The sequence below is a fragment of the Pygocentrus nattereri genome, chromosome 14 (genome assembly GCF_015220715.1).
Source record: "Pygocentrus nattereri isolate fPygNat1 chromosome 14, fPygNat1.pri, whole genome shotgun sequence".
NCBI lineage: Eukaryota > Metazoa > Chordata > Actinopteri > Characiformes > Serrasalmidae > Pygocentrus > Pygocentrus nattereri.
The window spans coordinates 12,201,694-12,215,541 of NC_051224.1; the positions used below are offsets into that span (position 1 = coordinate 12,201,694).

General features: G+C 40.3%; 1 protein-coding gene across 2 annotated transcripts in view; it reads left to right on the forward strand.

Moving 5' to 3' along the window:
• The window catches only part of taok2a (TAO kinase 2a), a 29,006-nt gene that overhangs the window by 13,013 nt on the left and 2,145 nt on the right, over positions 1-13,848 (forward strand). Inside the window, exons 8-18 of one of the 2 annotated variants that reach the window (XM_017681769.2) lie at positions 1,471-1,562; positions 1,905-1,998; positions 2,665-2,746; positions 6,821-6,988; positions 7,662-7,868; positions 9,545-9,688; positions 9,990-10,226; positions 10,493-10,621; positions 12,115-12,318; positions 12,905-13,144; positions 13,593-13,814. In XM_017681769.2, coding sequence (XP_017537258.1) covers positions 1,471-1,562; positions 1,905-1,998; positions 2,665-2,746; positions 6,821-6,988; positions 7,662-7,868; positions 9,545-9,688; positions 9,990-10,226; positions 10,493-10,621; positions 12,115-12,318; positions 12,905-13,144; positions 13,593-13,814 — 1,819 coding nt within the window. The remainder of the gene's footprint in view (positions 1-1,470; positions 1,563-1,904; positions 1,999-2,664; positions 2,747-6,820; positions 6,989-7,661; positions 7,869-9,544; positions 9,689-9,989; positions 10,227-10,492; positions 10,622-12,114; positions 12,319-12,904; positions 13,145-13,592; positions 13,815-13,848) is intronic. The other variant, XM_017681770.2, reaches the window with a different exon arrangement.

Genomic DNA, 13,848 nt, shown 5'->3' on the forward strand with positions numbered 1-13,848 from the left:
CTAGAATGTCACTTCTGCAACAAGTCCAGTAGTGAAAAATCCTCGCTACCAAATATTCCAGTCATCTGTCCGTGGTATTATAACAAAGTGGAAGCAATTGGGAACGACAGAAACTCGCCACGAAGTGGTAGGCCATGTAAAATGACAGAGCGGGGTCACTGGATGCTGAGGCGCATAGTACGCAGAGGTCGCCAACTTTCTGCAGAGTCACTCGCTACAGACCTCCAAACTTCACGTGGCCTGCAGATTAGCTCAAGAACAGTGTGTAGACAGCTTAATGGAATGGGTTTCTATGACTTAGCAGCTGCATCCAAGCCTTATCACCAAGCGCAATGCAAAGCGCTACGGCACTCTAGAGCAGTGGAGACGGGTTCTCTGGAGTGACGAATCGGCTTCACCGTCTGGCAGTCCTATGGACGAGTCTGGGTTTGGCGGTTACCAGGAGAACAGTATTTGTCTGACTGCATTGTGCCAAGTGTATAGTTTGGTGGAGGGGGGGATTATGGTCAAGAGATGTGTCAACTTTGTGGGAACAGTTTGGGGATGGCCCCTTCCTATTCCAACATGACTGTGCACCAGTGCACAAAGCAAGGCCCATAAAGACATGGATGAGCGAGCTGGCTATGGAAGAACTTGATTGGCCTGCACAGAGTCCTGACCTCAACCCGACAGAACACTTTTGGGATGATTTAGAGTGGAGACTGTGAGCCAGGCCTTTTCGTCCAAAATCAGTTTCTGACCTCACAAATGAGCTCCTGGAAGAACGGTCAAAAATTCCCATGAACTCCTAAACCTTGTGGAAAGCCTTCCCAAAATAGTTGAAGCTCTTAGAGCTGCAATGGTTTGGCTGACGTCACATTAAACCTTATGGATTAATAATAGGATGTCACTCAAGTATAGTGTACATGTATTTGATAATGTCAGATTAAAAATATGCCAACCAAGCATATAGTGTGGTCTATTTAGCTGCACCAATTTTTTTTCTTTTCAGAATGAGAAATTTTTGCTTTATTCATGTGTCTTAGTCTCTGTGAATAAGTTTAGAATGAGTATGGGCAAGTTGTTGTCCACACCCTGTCTAAGGCTGGAGCACCCACAGATAATTACTGCTGTCTCTCCCACACTGTAACAGGCTGGTGTGGTATCTGCAAGAGAATAGAAAGAGAAATAAAGAGACATAGTTAGACTGCCTTAGAATGTGTTTGAAACTTTCAGTTTTGAGTATATCTTTGTCTCATACTGGCACGCCTCTTAATGGCACCATCTTCTGCGCACTGGTCAGTAGTTGGGTAATTCTGAGTAAAGTCTATGATGAAACACTTTTTGGGACAAGGCAGGTTTTTGTACCATTTGGCCGCTAGGGCTAGCCAGGCTCACTTGACTAGTGAAATCATGTCCCCCAGCTTTGGTGTGTGTGTGTGTATGTGGGTCCCCCCCCCTGATGTTTGCTCTTTGTCCTCTGGTGTGCAGGATGGCCCCGGAAGTTATCTTGGCGATGGATGAGGGTCAGTACGATGGGAAGGTGGATGTCTGGTCTCTGGGAATCACCTGCATAGAGTTAGGTGAGTGTTACTCAGATGACCAGCAGCTGACCTTTTAACATTCAGCACCTTACACCCACTGTGATTGTAGGTCACAGTAGACATTTAGGCCGGTGTGGTTGTGTGTGGGATTTTGTGTCTGTGAGGCCTGTTAGGAGAGGGATTTGAGGTTTAGTTTATAAGCTGCTTTGGTTACAAGCTGACATCTCTCTCATTCCCTCTATTTCTCTCTGTCTTTCTCCCTTCCTCTTGTTCAGTTCACTTGCTTTTTTTCACTTTCTTTCACTTCTGAAATTCATTATCACTACCTAGTCTTTTGTAACCGTTATTTATTCATTCTCTCTTTCTCATGTTTCTCTCTAGCGGAGCGGAAACCGCCCTTGTTTAATATGAATGCTATGAGTGCCTTATATCACATTGCTCAGAACGAAAGCCCCATCCTGGCGTCAAATCACTGGTAAGCACCTCTACATGTTGTGGTTTTTTTTTTTTTTTTTTTTTTTTTTTTTTTTTGTATGTTAAATATATCTCCACTTACTTATAAATTGTATGAGTTGTAGGATGAGTTGGGGATCATTTGTTTTAACATTAGATTTAGATAGACTTAATGCTTAAATCTGCTTGCACATACAGTAAAAGCTAGCATAGAGAAATCAATCTGAGACTTGAATATGATTTTTTTTTTTTTTTTTTTTTTTTTTTTTTTTTTGTGCTGGTGTGGTTATTAATTGTTCTACATAACTACTTTGTAAGATCAACATTTATTAAAAACTCTATTAAAACTTTATTTAAAAATGGTTAACCTTTTAACAGTATGAAAATTGAGCCTCCAAGTAAATGCGTGTTGTACTGCTTTTAAAATCTCTATCATTTAGGTCAGAATATAGCTGTGTCAGAAAAAGTAGAACAAAGGCTGTATCAAACTTGGGTGCAACAGTTGCTGTGCTTACTCTATGCATGTTGATCAAGCCAAAAAACCGGTTTCAAATATTCCAAAAACTTGTGTTGATCTAGGATCTGTTATCATTGCATCTCATGCTGGTCTGTCCAAACCCTGTTAATGCTTTATAAATACTTGTCATATTTCACATTTAATGCTCACACATTCCCCTTATATTTTCAGGTCAGATTATTTCCGTAACTTTGTGGACTCTTGTCTACAGAAGATTCCTCAGGACAGGCCTACCTCTGACGTGCTGCTCAATGTAAGACTGAACCCCTGAGAACACAAGCGCACACACACACACACACACACTCTTTCTCATATTTTTTAAGTCAGTATTCTTCCTTCACGTAGAGAGAAGCAATACGTTGGCATTTATATCCTGTACCTTCAACATTCAACTAGTGCAGGGGCACGGTTTTTGCATATCACTGCTGTTGGAAGAAAACTGTGTATCTACATTTTTGTTTTTCAGTTTTTGACAATTTGATAATACCGGTTATCCTGTACATTGTGTGTCCATTTCTTAATGAATGGAACAAATCAAATGGTGTAGAATTACGACTCCAATTCCCATGAAGTTGGGACGTTGTGTAAAACATAAATAAAAACAGAATACGATGATTTGCAAATCCTTTTCAGCCTACATTCAGTTGAATACACTACAAAGACAAGATATTTAATGTTCAAATGGATAAACTTTATTGTTTTTTGCAAATATTCACTCATTTTGAATTTGATGCCTGCAACACATTCCATAGAAGTTGGGACAGGGGCAACAAAAGACTGCGAAAGTTGAGGAATGCTCAAAAAATACCTGTTTGGAATATTCCACAGGTGAACAGGTTAATTGGAAACAAGTGTGTGTCATGATTGGCTATAAAGAAAGCACCTGAAAGGCTCAGTTGTTCACAAGCAAGGATAGGGTGAGGTTCACCACTTTGTGAACAACTGCGTGAGCAAAAAGTCCAACAATTAAAGAACAAAGTTTCTCAACGTGCAGTTGCAATGGAATTTAGGGTTTTCATCATCTACAGTCCATAATATCATCAAAAGATTCAGAGAATCTGGAGAAATCTCTGCAAGTAAGCGGCAAGGCAGAAAACCAACATTGAATGCCCCTGACCTTCGATCCCTCAGGCGGCACTGCATTAAAAACCGACATCATTCTGTAACGGATATTACCACATGGGCTCAGGAACACTTCAGAAAACCATTGTCAATGAACACAGTTCATCACTCCGTCTACAAGTGCAAGTTAAACCTCTGCCATGCAAAGCGAAAGCCATATATCAACAACACCCAGAAACGCTGCCGGCTTCTCTGGGCCTGAGCTCATCTGAGATGGAAAAGGACTGTCCGGATTGTTATCAGTGCAAAGTTCAAAAGCCAGCATCTCTGATAGTGTGGGGGTTTGTTAGTGCCCATGGCATGGGTAACTTGCACATCTGTAAAGGCACCATTAATGCTGAAATGAACATACAGGTTTTGGAGCAACATATGCTGCCATCCAAGCAACGTCTTTTTCAGGGATTTTTCTGCTTATTTCAGCAAGACAATGTCAAGCCACATTCTGCACATGTTTCAACAGCGTGGCTTCGTAGTAATATAACAACAACGGAGACCCCGCACTGTTGAGCAACTGAAGTTGTACATCAAGCAAGAATGGGAAAGAATTCCACCTACAAAGCTTCAACAATTAGTCCTCAGTTCCCAAATGCTTATTGAGTGATGTTAAAAGGAAAGGTGATGTAACACAGTGGTAAACATGCCCCTGTCCCAACTTCTTTGGAACGTGTTACAGGCATCAAATTCAAAATGAGTGAATATTTGCAAAAAACAGTGAAGTTTATCTGTTTGAACATTAAATATTTCTGTCTTTGTAGTGTATTCGAATATAGGTTGAAAAGGTTTTACACAACGTCTCAACTTCATTGGAATTGGGGTTGTATTTAGAGATGCAAGGTTTTCTTTCAACTACAGCATTATGCTTCAGATGTCTCGGGTGTGTGCATACCCATACATATTAGTGCTGGGCAGTACTTTAAGTTAGCATTAATAAAGGTAAAAAACCCAAGCTCCCTTAATATATGTACATTGTGCTAAAATAGTACAGTATAACCCTGTTTTGTTTTTGTTTTTCTTCACCCTTTTATTCCATGTTCTTCTCTTTAAAAAGGGGACCTTACACTGAAGGGACCTTACACAGAATGTTTTAATATTTATATATTGTGAAATGCTCCTTCAGAACAATCTGAAGTACCCAGTAAATGACAATTAACTCTTCTGAATATCTGAAGTAAAGTGCACTAAATAAAATCTGAAACTAAAAACAAACTGCTTGACATCAGGGGAGTATATCTGTGAAATACTGAAAAGGAGTATGACAGTACATCAATAATGTACTATGTCTGTGTAGGATATGGATATATATATATATATATATATATATATATATATATATATATATATATATATATATATATATATATATATATATATATATATATACACACATACACACACACACACACACACACACACACACACACACTCTGCTCAAAAAAATAAAGGGAACACTTAAACAACACAATATAACTCCAAGTAAATCAAACTTCTGTGAAATCAAACTGTCCACTTAGGAAGCAGCACTGATTGACAATCAATTTCACAGCTGTTGTCCAAATGGAATAGACAACAGGTGGAAATCATTGGCGATTAGCAAGACACACTCAATAAAGGAGTGGTTCTGCAGGTGGGGACCACATACCACTTCTCAGTACCGATGCTTTCTGGCTGATGTTTTGGTCACTTTTGAATGTTGGTGGTGCTTTCACACTCGTGGTAGCATGAGACGGACTCTACAACCCACACAAGTGGCTCAGGTAGTGCAGCTCATCCAGGATGGCACATCAATGCAAGCTGTGGCAAGAAGGTTTGCTGTGACTGTCAGCGTAGTGTTCAGAGGCTGGAGTACCGCTACCTCCGCCTTTGTACAAGGAGGAACAGGAGGAGCACTGCCGGAGCCCTGCAAAATGACCTCCAGCAGGCCACAAATGTGCATGTGTCTGCACAAACGGTTAGAAACCGACTCCATGAGGATGGTATGAGGGCCCGACATCCACAGATGGGGATTGTGCTCACAGCCCAACACCGTGCAGGACGCTTGGCATTTGCCAGAGAACACCAGGATTGGCAAATTCGCCACTGGCGCCCTGTGATCTTCACAGATGAAAGCAGGTTCACACTGAGCACATGTGACGGACGTGTCACAGTCTGGAGACGCCGTGGAGAGTGATCTGCTGCCTGCAACATCCTTCAGCATGACCGGTTTGGCAGTGGGTCAGTAATGGTGTGGGGTGGAATTTCTTTGGAGGGCCGCACAGCCCTCCATGTGCTCGCTAGAGGTAGCCTGACTGCCATTAGGTACCAAGATGAGATCCTCAGACCCCTTGTGAGAGCATATGCTGGTGCCGTTGGCCCTGGGTTCCTCCTAATGCAGGACAATGCTAGACCTCATGTGGCTGGAGTGTGTCAGCAGTTCCTGCAAGATGAAGGCATTGAAGCTATGGAGTGGTCCGCCCGTTCCCCAGACCTGAATCCGATTGAGCACATCTGGGACATCATGTCTCGCTCCATCCACCAACGCCACGTTGCACCACAGACTGTCCAGGAGTTGGCGAATGCTTTAGTCCAGGTCTGGGAGGAGCTCCCTCAGGAGACCATCTGTCAGCTCATCAGGAGCATGCCTAGGCATTGTAGGGAGGTCATACAGGCACGTGGAGGCCACACACAATACTGAGCCTCATTTGACTTGTTTTAAGGACATTACATCAAAGGTGGATCAGCCTGTAGTGTGTTTTTCCACTTTAATTTTGTGTGTGACTCTAAATCCAGGTCTCCATTGTTTAATAAATTTGATTTCCATTGATGGTTTTTGTGTGATTTTGTTGTCAGCACATTCAACTTTGTACAGAACAAAGTATTCAATGTGAATATTTCATTCATTCAGATCTAGGATGTGTTCCCTTTATTTTTTTTTGAGGTGTGTGTGTGTGTATGTGTAAAAAATATATATATATATATATATATATATATATATATATATATATATATATATATATATCTCACTCAGCATTAAAGCAACCTTTCACTTTTGTTTTACTTAAGCTGTGTGGAAAATGCTGGTTGTAACTGTGCTAACTGATGCACATTCTGGTTGACTTCAAATGTCATGGTCACTTACATGCTGATCTGGATGAAACCTGCTCATATGCTTGTATAAGCAAGTCTGGAATGTGGTATGATCTCTTTTTGGCCTGCTATCTGCCTACAGCATCGGTTCCTGTGTCGAGAGCGCCCCCTGTCTGTGGTGATGGATCTGATTGCACGCACTAAAGATGCAGTGAGGGAGCTGGACAACCTGCAATACAGGAAAATGAAGAAAATTCTTTTCCAGGAGACACACAACGGCCCCACACAAGATGGAGGCGAGGAGGAGGAAGTATGTAATTTCACGCTTTTCACACTAGAGATCTGCAACCTGATTAATTAAGAAAACAGTAGTGCGAACAATTGAGAGAAGCTGTGCAGCTGTGAGAGAAGTACATTTGAAAACATTTTACTTTTCAAAAATGCTCAGGGAAATTATTAGTTTTCGTGTTGGATGAGTATCTGAGGCAGCCTCTTCAGATGTGAAGCTAAAACGACAGCTTACCGATTCAACGCTACATGCTGATGAGGACTTGTCCTTTTACACAAGGTCCTTTCTCCTCAGTGGATGATGTGCCAGCATGTTAGTTTAGTAAAGAAATATATTCCTTCTGTTTCTGAACCTAGCCAACATCAGCTAGACAAGCAGTCTGTCCTCTCTACTATGTCCTTAACATGTTCTTGGTAACACGCTCATTTTAAGGCACAATGATTTGGAATGGCAGTGTGCACTATGCTTTTTTGCAATTACAAGTACTCCTATACTGGGAACAGTTAGTCACATGAGTACTCATTTTTTAAATGTTCTTCAGTGTTTTTTCTCCCTTTGTCTAACACACAACACCCTTGTTCCTCTTCCGTGTTTTGTTGTTGTTTTGTTCTGATTTTTGTGTGTGTGTGTGTGTGTGTGTGTGTGTGTGTGTGTGTGTGTGTGTGTGTGTGTGTGTGTGTGTGTGTGTGTGTAGGACGTGGAGCAGTATCTGTTGCGGACAGGCACGGTAAACAGCATGGAGAGCTCTCAATCAGTGCCCTCCATGTCCATCAGTGCCAGCTCCCAGAGCTCCTCAGTCAACAGCCTAGCTGATGGCTCAGATGACAGTGCTGAGATGGCTATGATGGGGGAAGGAGAACACACAGTCACATCAAACAGCTCCATCATTCACCGGCCCTGTGTAAGTAAATGTGTGTGTTTTGTGTATTTGGAGTTAAGTGTTGTGGAGGTGAAAGAGAGACCTAGTGAATGCAGGATTGTCTGTAGCCCTGTTTGAACTGGATTTGTGTTAATGGGGGGTTCTATAAAGTAAGGATTTGGCTGGCTGATTCGTGCAGGATAAAGTTTCTGAATTCCCTGAAATTACAACAGGCAGTCTGAATTGATGATATTCTGATTGTTCATGTAAGTGTTGCATGCATCCAGTAGAATTTGTCATTGGATGGATGGATGGATGGATGGATGTTAGCAGTGCTCCAGGTTCAGCAAAATACACTGGGTCGTTAAAGATTAATTTATTGCAGTCCGACTGCACAAATTGTGAATTATATTGGCTTAAAATAATGGATCTTGTTGGTTATTATATAAATCATCATACCTCCCAAGTAAGCCTAAGCTTGAATAGGGCTTAAGAATATATAGCCACAAGCAGTTTTATTTTAGTAAGTTTTTACAGTCATGTGGGCAAAAGACTTTTTCTATGTTTCGATGACACTGACATTAAGACTTAATTTAAACAATTTCAATTGACAAAGGTAATTTAACAAGTGACACTTAGAAATAACATTTTTTTCATCCTTTATATAATTGAAATAAACTCTAATGTAAATTAATGTACACTCATGTATATCACTACTTCAGACATGTCTAATTAAAATCAGCTGCACTGTTAGCTAATATCTTATCAATACCTTGTCTTATTTAAACCTCAAGTATCTGGTCTGGTTTGCTCTTTGGACTGTGTAGGATCATCATGCCTAGATCAAAAGAGGTCTCTGAGGCCCTCAAAAAAAATTGTGGATACCTGTGTGTCTGGTAAGGGGTTTAAGATGATCTCCAGAATATTTGAAATCAGTCATTCCACTGTCCAGAAAATCATCTACAAGTGAAGAAGATTTAAAACCACTGCAAAATTGTCCTGACTGTTCTACCCCAGCGAATTTTACCCAAGAGCAGACCATAAGCTGCTAAAAGAAGGTTCTAAGAACTCCAGAATTTTATCACAGGATCTGCAGGTAGTTCCACTGTTTATGTAAAAGTGAGTGCATGTACCAATAGGGAAAAGACTGCACAAATTTGACCTACATGGAAGGTGTGCCAGGTGAAATCCTTTCTAAAAGAACATTAGGGCAAGACTAAAGTTTGCTAATGCAATGGACGGATGAAATCGAGGTAGAGTTGTTTGGCCACAATACCAGAAGCCATGTTTGGTGAAAACCCAAAAGCAATGTTTGATCAGAAGAGCCTCATAGCAACTGTAAAGCATGGTGGTGGAAATATTATGGCATGGAAGTGCTTTGCTGCCTCAGGGCCTGGGCATCTTGCAGTCTTAGAACTGACTATGAATTCTTATGCATACCAGAGATTGCTTGAGGAAATATTTGAAAATATTTGAGGAAATACCTGCGCAATATTGCCAAAATCGGATTACTTCTGTCGGTCTGCTGGGGTGTGTGTGTGTTTTAAGTTTTTTTATATATATATATATATATATATATATATATATTTTACACGTGTGGGTATATTATAATAAATAATATCCTATTTAAAGTCATGTCAAAAAGAAAAACATTATGCATTTCATGTACTTTGTTCTTCATTTGACTTTAGATTTTATTTGATGTGAATGTCTTTCAGGGTCCTGATAATATATATGATGACCCATACCAACCAGAAATGGATTCCCAGCAGCAGCAGCAACAGCAGGCATCCTCAGGAGCGCGCAGAAGAGCACACTACCGCAACCGTGATCACTTCGCCACCATTCGCACAGCTTCACTGGTGAGAAAACAGTACAAGACCTCTTCTTTCATTTCAGAGCTTTGTCCTTAATATTCCAAGACATGTCAGTTTAACATCAAGTGCTACATTTCCTCTAATGTATTTTCTTTAGTTTAATAGTCATTAGATGTTGTCCATGCCAGTTTGTTCTGCTTACCTTTACAATATTGCACCCACCAGTAACTGTCTTCACTAAATAATTACACTATAACCAAATCATGAACTGTTTCTACCTTTTGTTTGTTTGTTTTTTGGTGCTGTTGACTGATTTGGAAGCCCCTATGTCTGTTCTGTCTCCCAGGTGACACGGCAGATACAAGAACATGAGCAGGGCTCAGCACTTCGGGAACAAATGACTGGCTACAAACGCATGCGGCGGCAACACCAGAAACAGCTGCTGGCACTGGAGAACAAGTTAAAGTCTGAGATGGATGAGCACCAGCTGCGGCTGGACAAAGAGCTGGAGAGCCAAAGGAACAGCTTCAGCAGCGAGGCAGACAAACTGTCCAAGAAACATCAGGCAATCTTGGAGAAAGAGGTGGGGGTCCATGATGTACAGAGATCTAAGGCGCAAGTCTAGATGTTTTGGACAGGGAAGATAGAGAGAGCAAAAGCATTTTCTCTGTAAAGAATTTTACAGAGCTCAGCAATACAACAAACTAGTAATGCAAGTAAGAAAATTTTAAAATAAGAGTTCAGGTGTACTGCAAGTATGAAATATGGAGTGGAAAAGATCTGAGCTGAAGCAGGCAGTTTGTGACTGCCGAGTGTGTGTAGATCTTTAAGTATTGCACTGCTCCGCAGACTAAAGCAGCCCTGGCTGAGGAGAAGAAGTTCCAGCAGCACATCCTGGGCCAGCAGAAGAAGGAGCTCACCAGCCTACTGGAGTCCCAGAAAAGGCAATACAGACAGCGCAAGGAGCAGCTTAAAGAGGTACATGTATGCATGTACATATTTATGAAGGAACATGAATGTATTTTTCAGATTATTTCCGGTATATTGTTGTAGATTATTCTACATTATCAGAAATTTCTTAGATCAGAAAAATGTGAATAGTGCTATGCAAAAAAAAAACATTTAAGTTGGGATTTCCGTTTATTACCTGGTGCAGTTCCTCATAACTGGGCTTTTTTTTTTCATGAGAGTACAGCTGAGGTAAGTGAGTTTTAGAGCAGAAAGTCATCACACTCCATGCTTCAATTCTAGTTTTGTGTTCTACTTTGCTGCCTTGCCATTTAGCTTTAGGTATAAAATAAGCTTGAGTTTGACATTTTTGCAGCTAATATTTTTGTTCAGTGACATAGTAGATTAACATTTCACCCTAACACCAATCTCATCTCACCTTCTTGAAGTTGAAAATCTGCTCTATCGTTAGTGTTTTGAACTCATTCTGTGTGACAAAGAAACCAATTGTAGCCTGTATACAGCCTTACATAAGATTGCACAGAGTACAGGTTGTTGGTTTCTCTTCAGTCTGTTTTATAGATGTGACACTTGGAATTATGTTTCATTTATTTAAATTATATTGTGTAAGGTAATTTATTTTTGCATTTGTTTGTCAATTGCTGTTGGAACAAATCCTCCTATCTTCATTTGTGAATTTTTATTTATTTATTTTAAATTGACTGATTTCCCTTCACATTCTTTCAAAACTTCATGATTAATAGGCCAACAGAAACAGTCCAAATTTGCTTGCAATAAAATTAATTATATTAACGTACGTCACAAGTTGAGGAAATTTTTTCTTTCTCCTGTGAAGATTCCATTTTGAGGATACAAGGTTTTGTTCAGATGCTGACAGTATATTTGTTATGGTGATTTATATTGACTAACTGTTACTACAAGTTGCAAGTCAAGATTTACAATTAATACACAACTGATAATGAACAAATATCAGAAAAAGATTAGAAGATCTGTATATATTTCAGTATCAACCTGATTAGACAAGTAAAAGAGATTTCTACTTTGTGTGTTTGTGCTAGTTGTAAAACTAGCACTAAAATGAATAATAATGGTGAAAAATGATCTTGTTAACTTGAATACAAATGACACATTTCAGAAACATGAAGGCAACATGTAAGACTGTAATGTCCACTGAAAAACTAACTAAAACAAAATAGAATTACTGAGATTAATTTTTTTTTCAGTGTTTGAGTGTTTAGAAGTGAGGCTCTCAGCCATCTTTAAGGAAAGCACAAGCCGAGCTCAGTCTACTGTTGTGTATTTACCTACTATCACAATTTTTATTATAATATTTAAAAGTAAAATTAAATAACTAAATAAAACTAAAATGCAAAAAAATAAAATTAAAAATGCACACTTAAATTTAAACTTAAACTTGCATCAAAAAAACAAATGAAAATTTGAAGGCTATAATAGCCCTGGTGTGTACCTCACTTTGAACTTGTGCTCTGATTTGTGTGCAGGAGCTGAATGAGAACCAGTCCACCCCTAAGAGGGAGAAGCAGGAATGGCTTGTGAGGCAAAAGGAGTGTCTCCAACAGATCCAGGCAGAGGAGGAGGCTGGATTACTGCGCCGCCAGAGGCAGTATTACGAACTACAGTGTAGACAGTATAAGAGGAAGATGCTGCTAGCGCGACATAACCTGGAGCAGGACCTGCTCAGAGAGGTAATGCTTCCACAGCATACCTATGCAGACAGCACAAGTTGGTACAGTCATCGTCATTGACAAACTGTCAAACTTTTGCACTGGCTTAATTAATCCTGTACTGTGAGGTCAGTGAGTCTTAAAAATTAAAATTATCTTAAAAGTCTTAAAAAGTAAATTATCGTATTCTGAATACATGCCATATTGTGATTGTGTTTATGCATATATTGTAGCATTTATGATGGTATGTTAAAAGATAGAGATCTGGATTTTTGTTGAAGCCACCTATATTTGTTGGGCTGCCTAATAGTCCATGGTTTTTGGAACACTAGCAGAACACATTTAAGTTTATTGGCTGAGAATAGCATTTTTCATTGTATGCTCAATTTTGCTGCACCAGATGTTTGCCATATAGACTGCTGCAAATTGGGCCTTTGTGGTTCTCCTATCACATTTGTATCAAACTAAGCACTTGGCAAACCTACTAAGCTTATTAAATATACAAACCCTTTTTTAAAAAAATGTACTTGTTTCAGTTCAGTTTTAATGATGTCTGCTGTGTTTACTGCTTGCAGTCTTCTTACGGTTATCTTATATCACCCTGTAGGAGCTGAATAAGCGTCAGACACAAAAGGATCTAGAGTGCGCAATGCTGCTGCGCCATCACGAGTCCACGCAGGAGCTGGAGTTCCGGCAGCTGGGCCTTGTGCAGCACACTCGTGCTGACCTTATCCGCACGCAGCACCAGAGCGAGCTCGCCAATCAGATGGACTACAACAAGAGGCGGGAGCAGGAGCTGCGGCAGAAGCACAGCATGGAGGTCCGCCAGCAGCCCAAGAGCCTGAAGGTGAGGGGAAATTGGTGCACACAGAATGGGTTCTCTAGGCATGTGTGAGTGAGTGGTTTTAAAGTGGTTAATGATGCAATTGGGCTGGACAACATGACAAAATCCTCAAGATATGTTACATTACACTACATCAAAATATGCGAACCTATGTTAAGAGAACCTATGTAGTTTAGTGTAGTGCACTATGTGAATCATTGTACTAGTTTTTGATGCAGTATTTGACATAATTTGAAAGTAACTGTTGCCCTTTACATGTGTAATCTTCATGATGAATGGACCAGAAGAAACTACCCCAAAAAAAAATTCTGGTGTTATTGACGTTTTTTCTTTCTCCTGTAAAGTTGTTTTGGAGATACAAGATTTTCTTTCAAAAGCGACGATATATAGAAGATACAGATATACATTTTATCTTTTATTGTCTACCCCCACACCTCCTTGGGCCTCGCAGACTAAAGAGCTACAGATCAAGCGCCAGTTTCAGGACACATGTAAGATCCAGACAAGGCAATACAAGGCCCTGCGGAACCACCTGCTGGAGACCACACCCAAATCGGACCACAAGGCCGTGCTGAAGAGGCTGAAGGAGGAGCAGACTCGCAAGCTGGCCATCTTGGCTGAGCAGTACGACCACTCCATCAATGACTTGCTGTCCACACAGGCTGTGAGTAAGGCAAGGAGAGACCGCCTTCTAATGCACACACTAT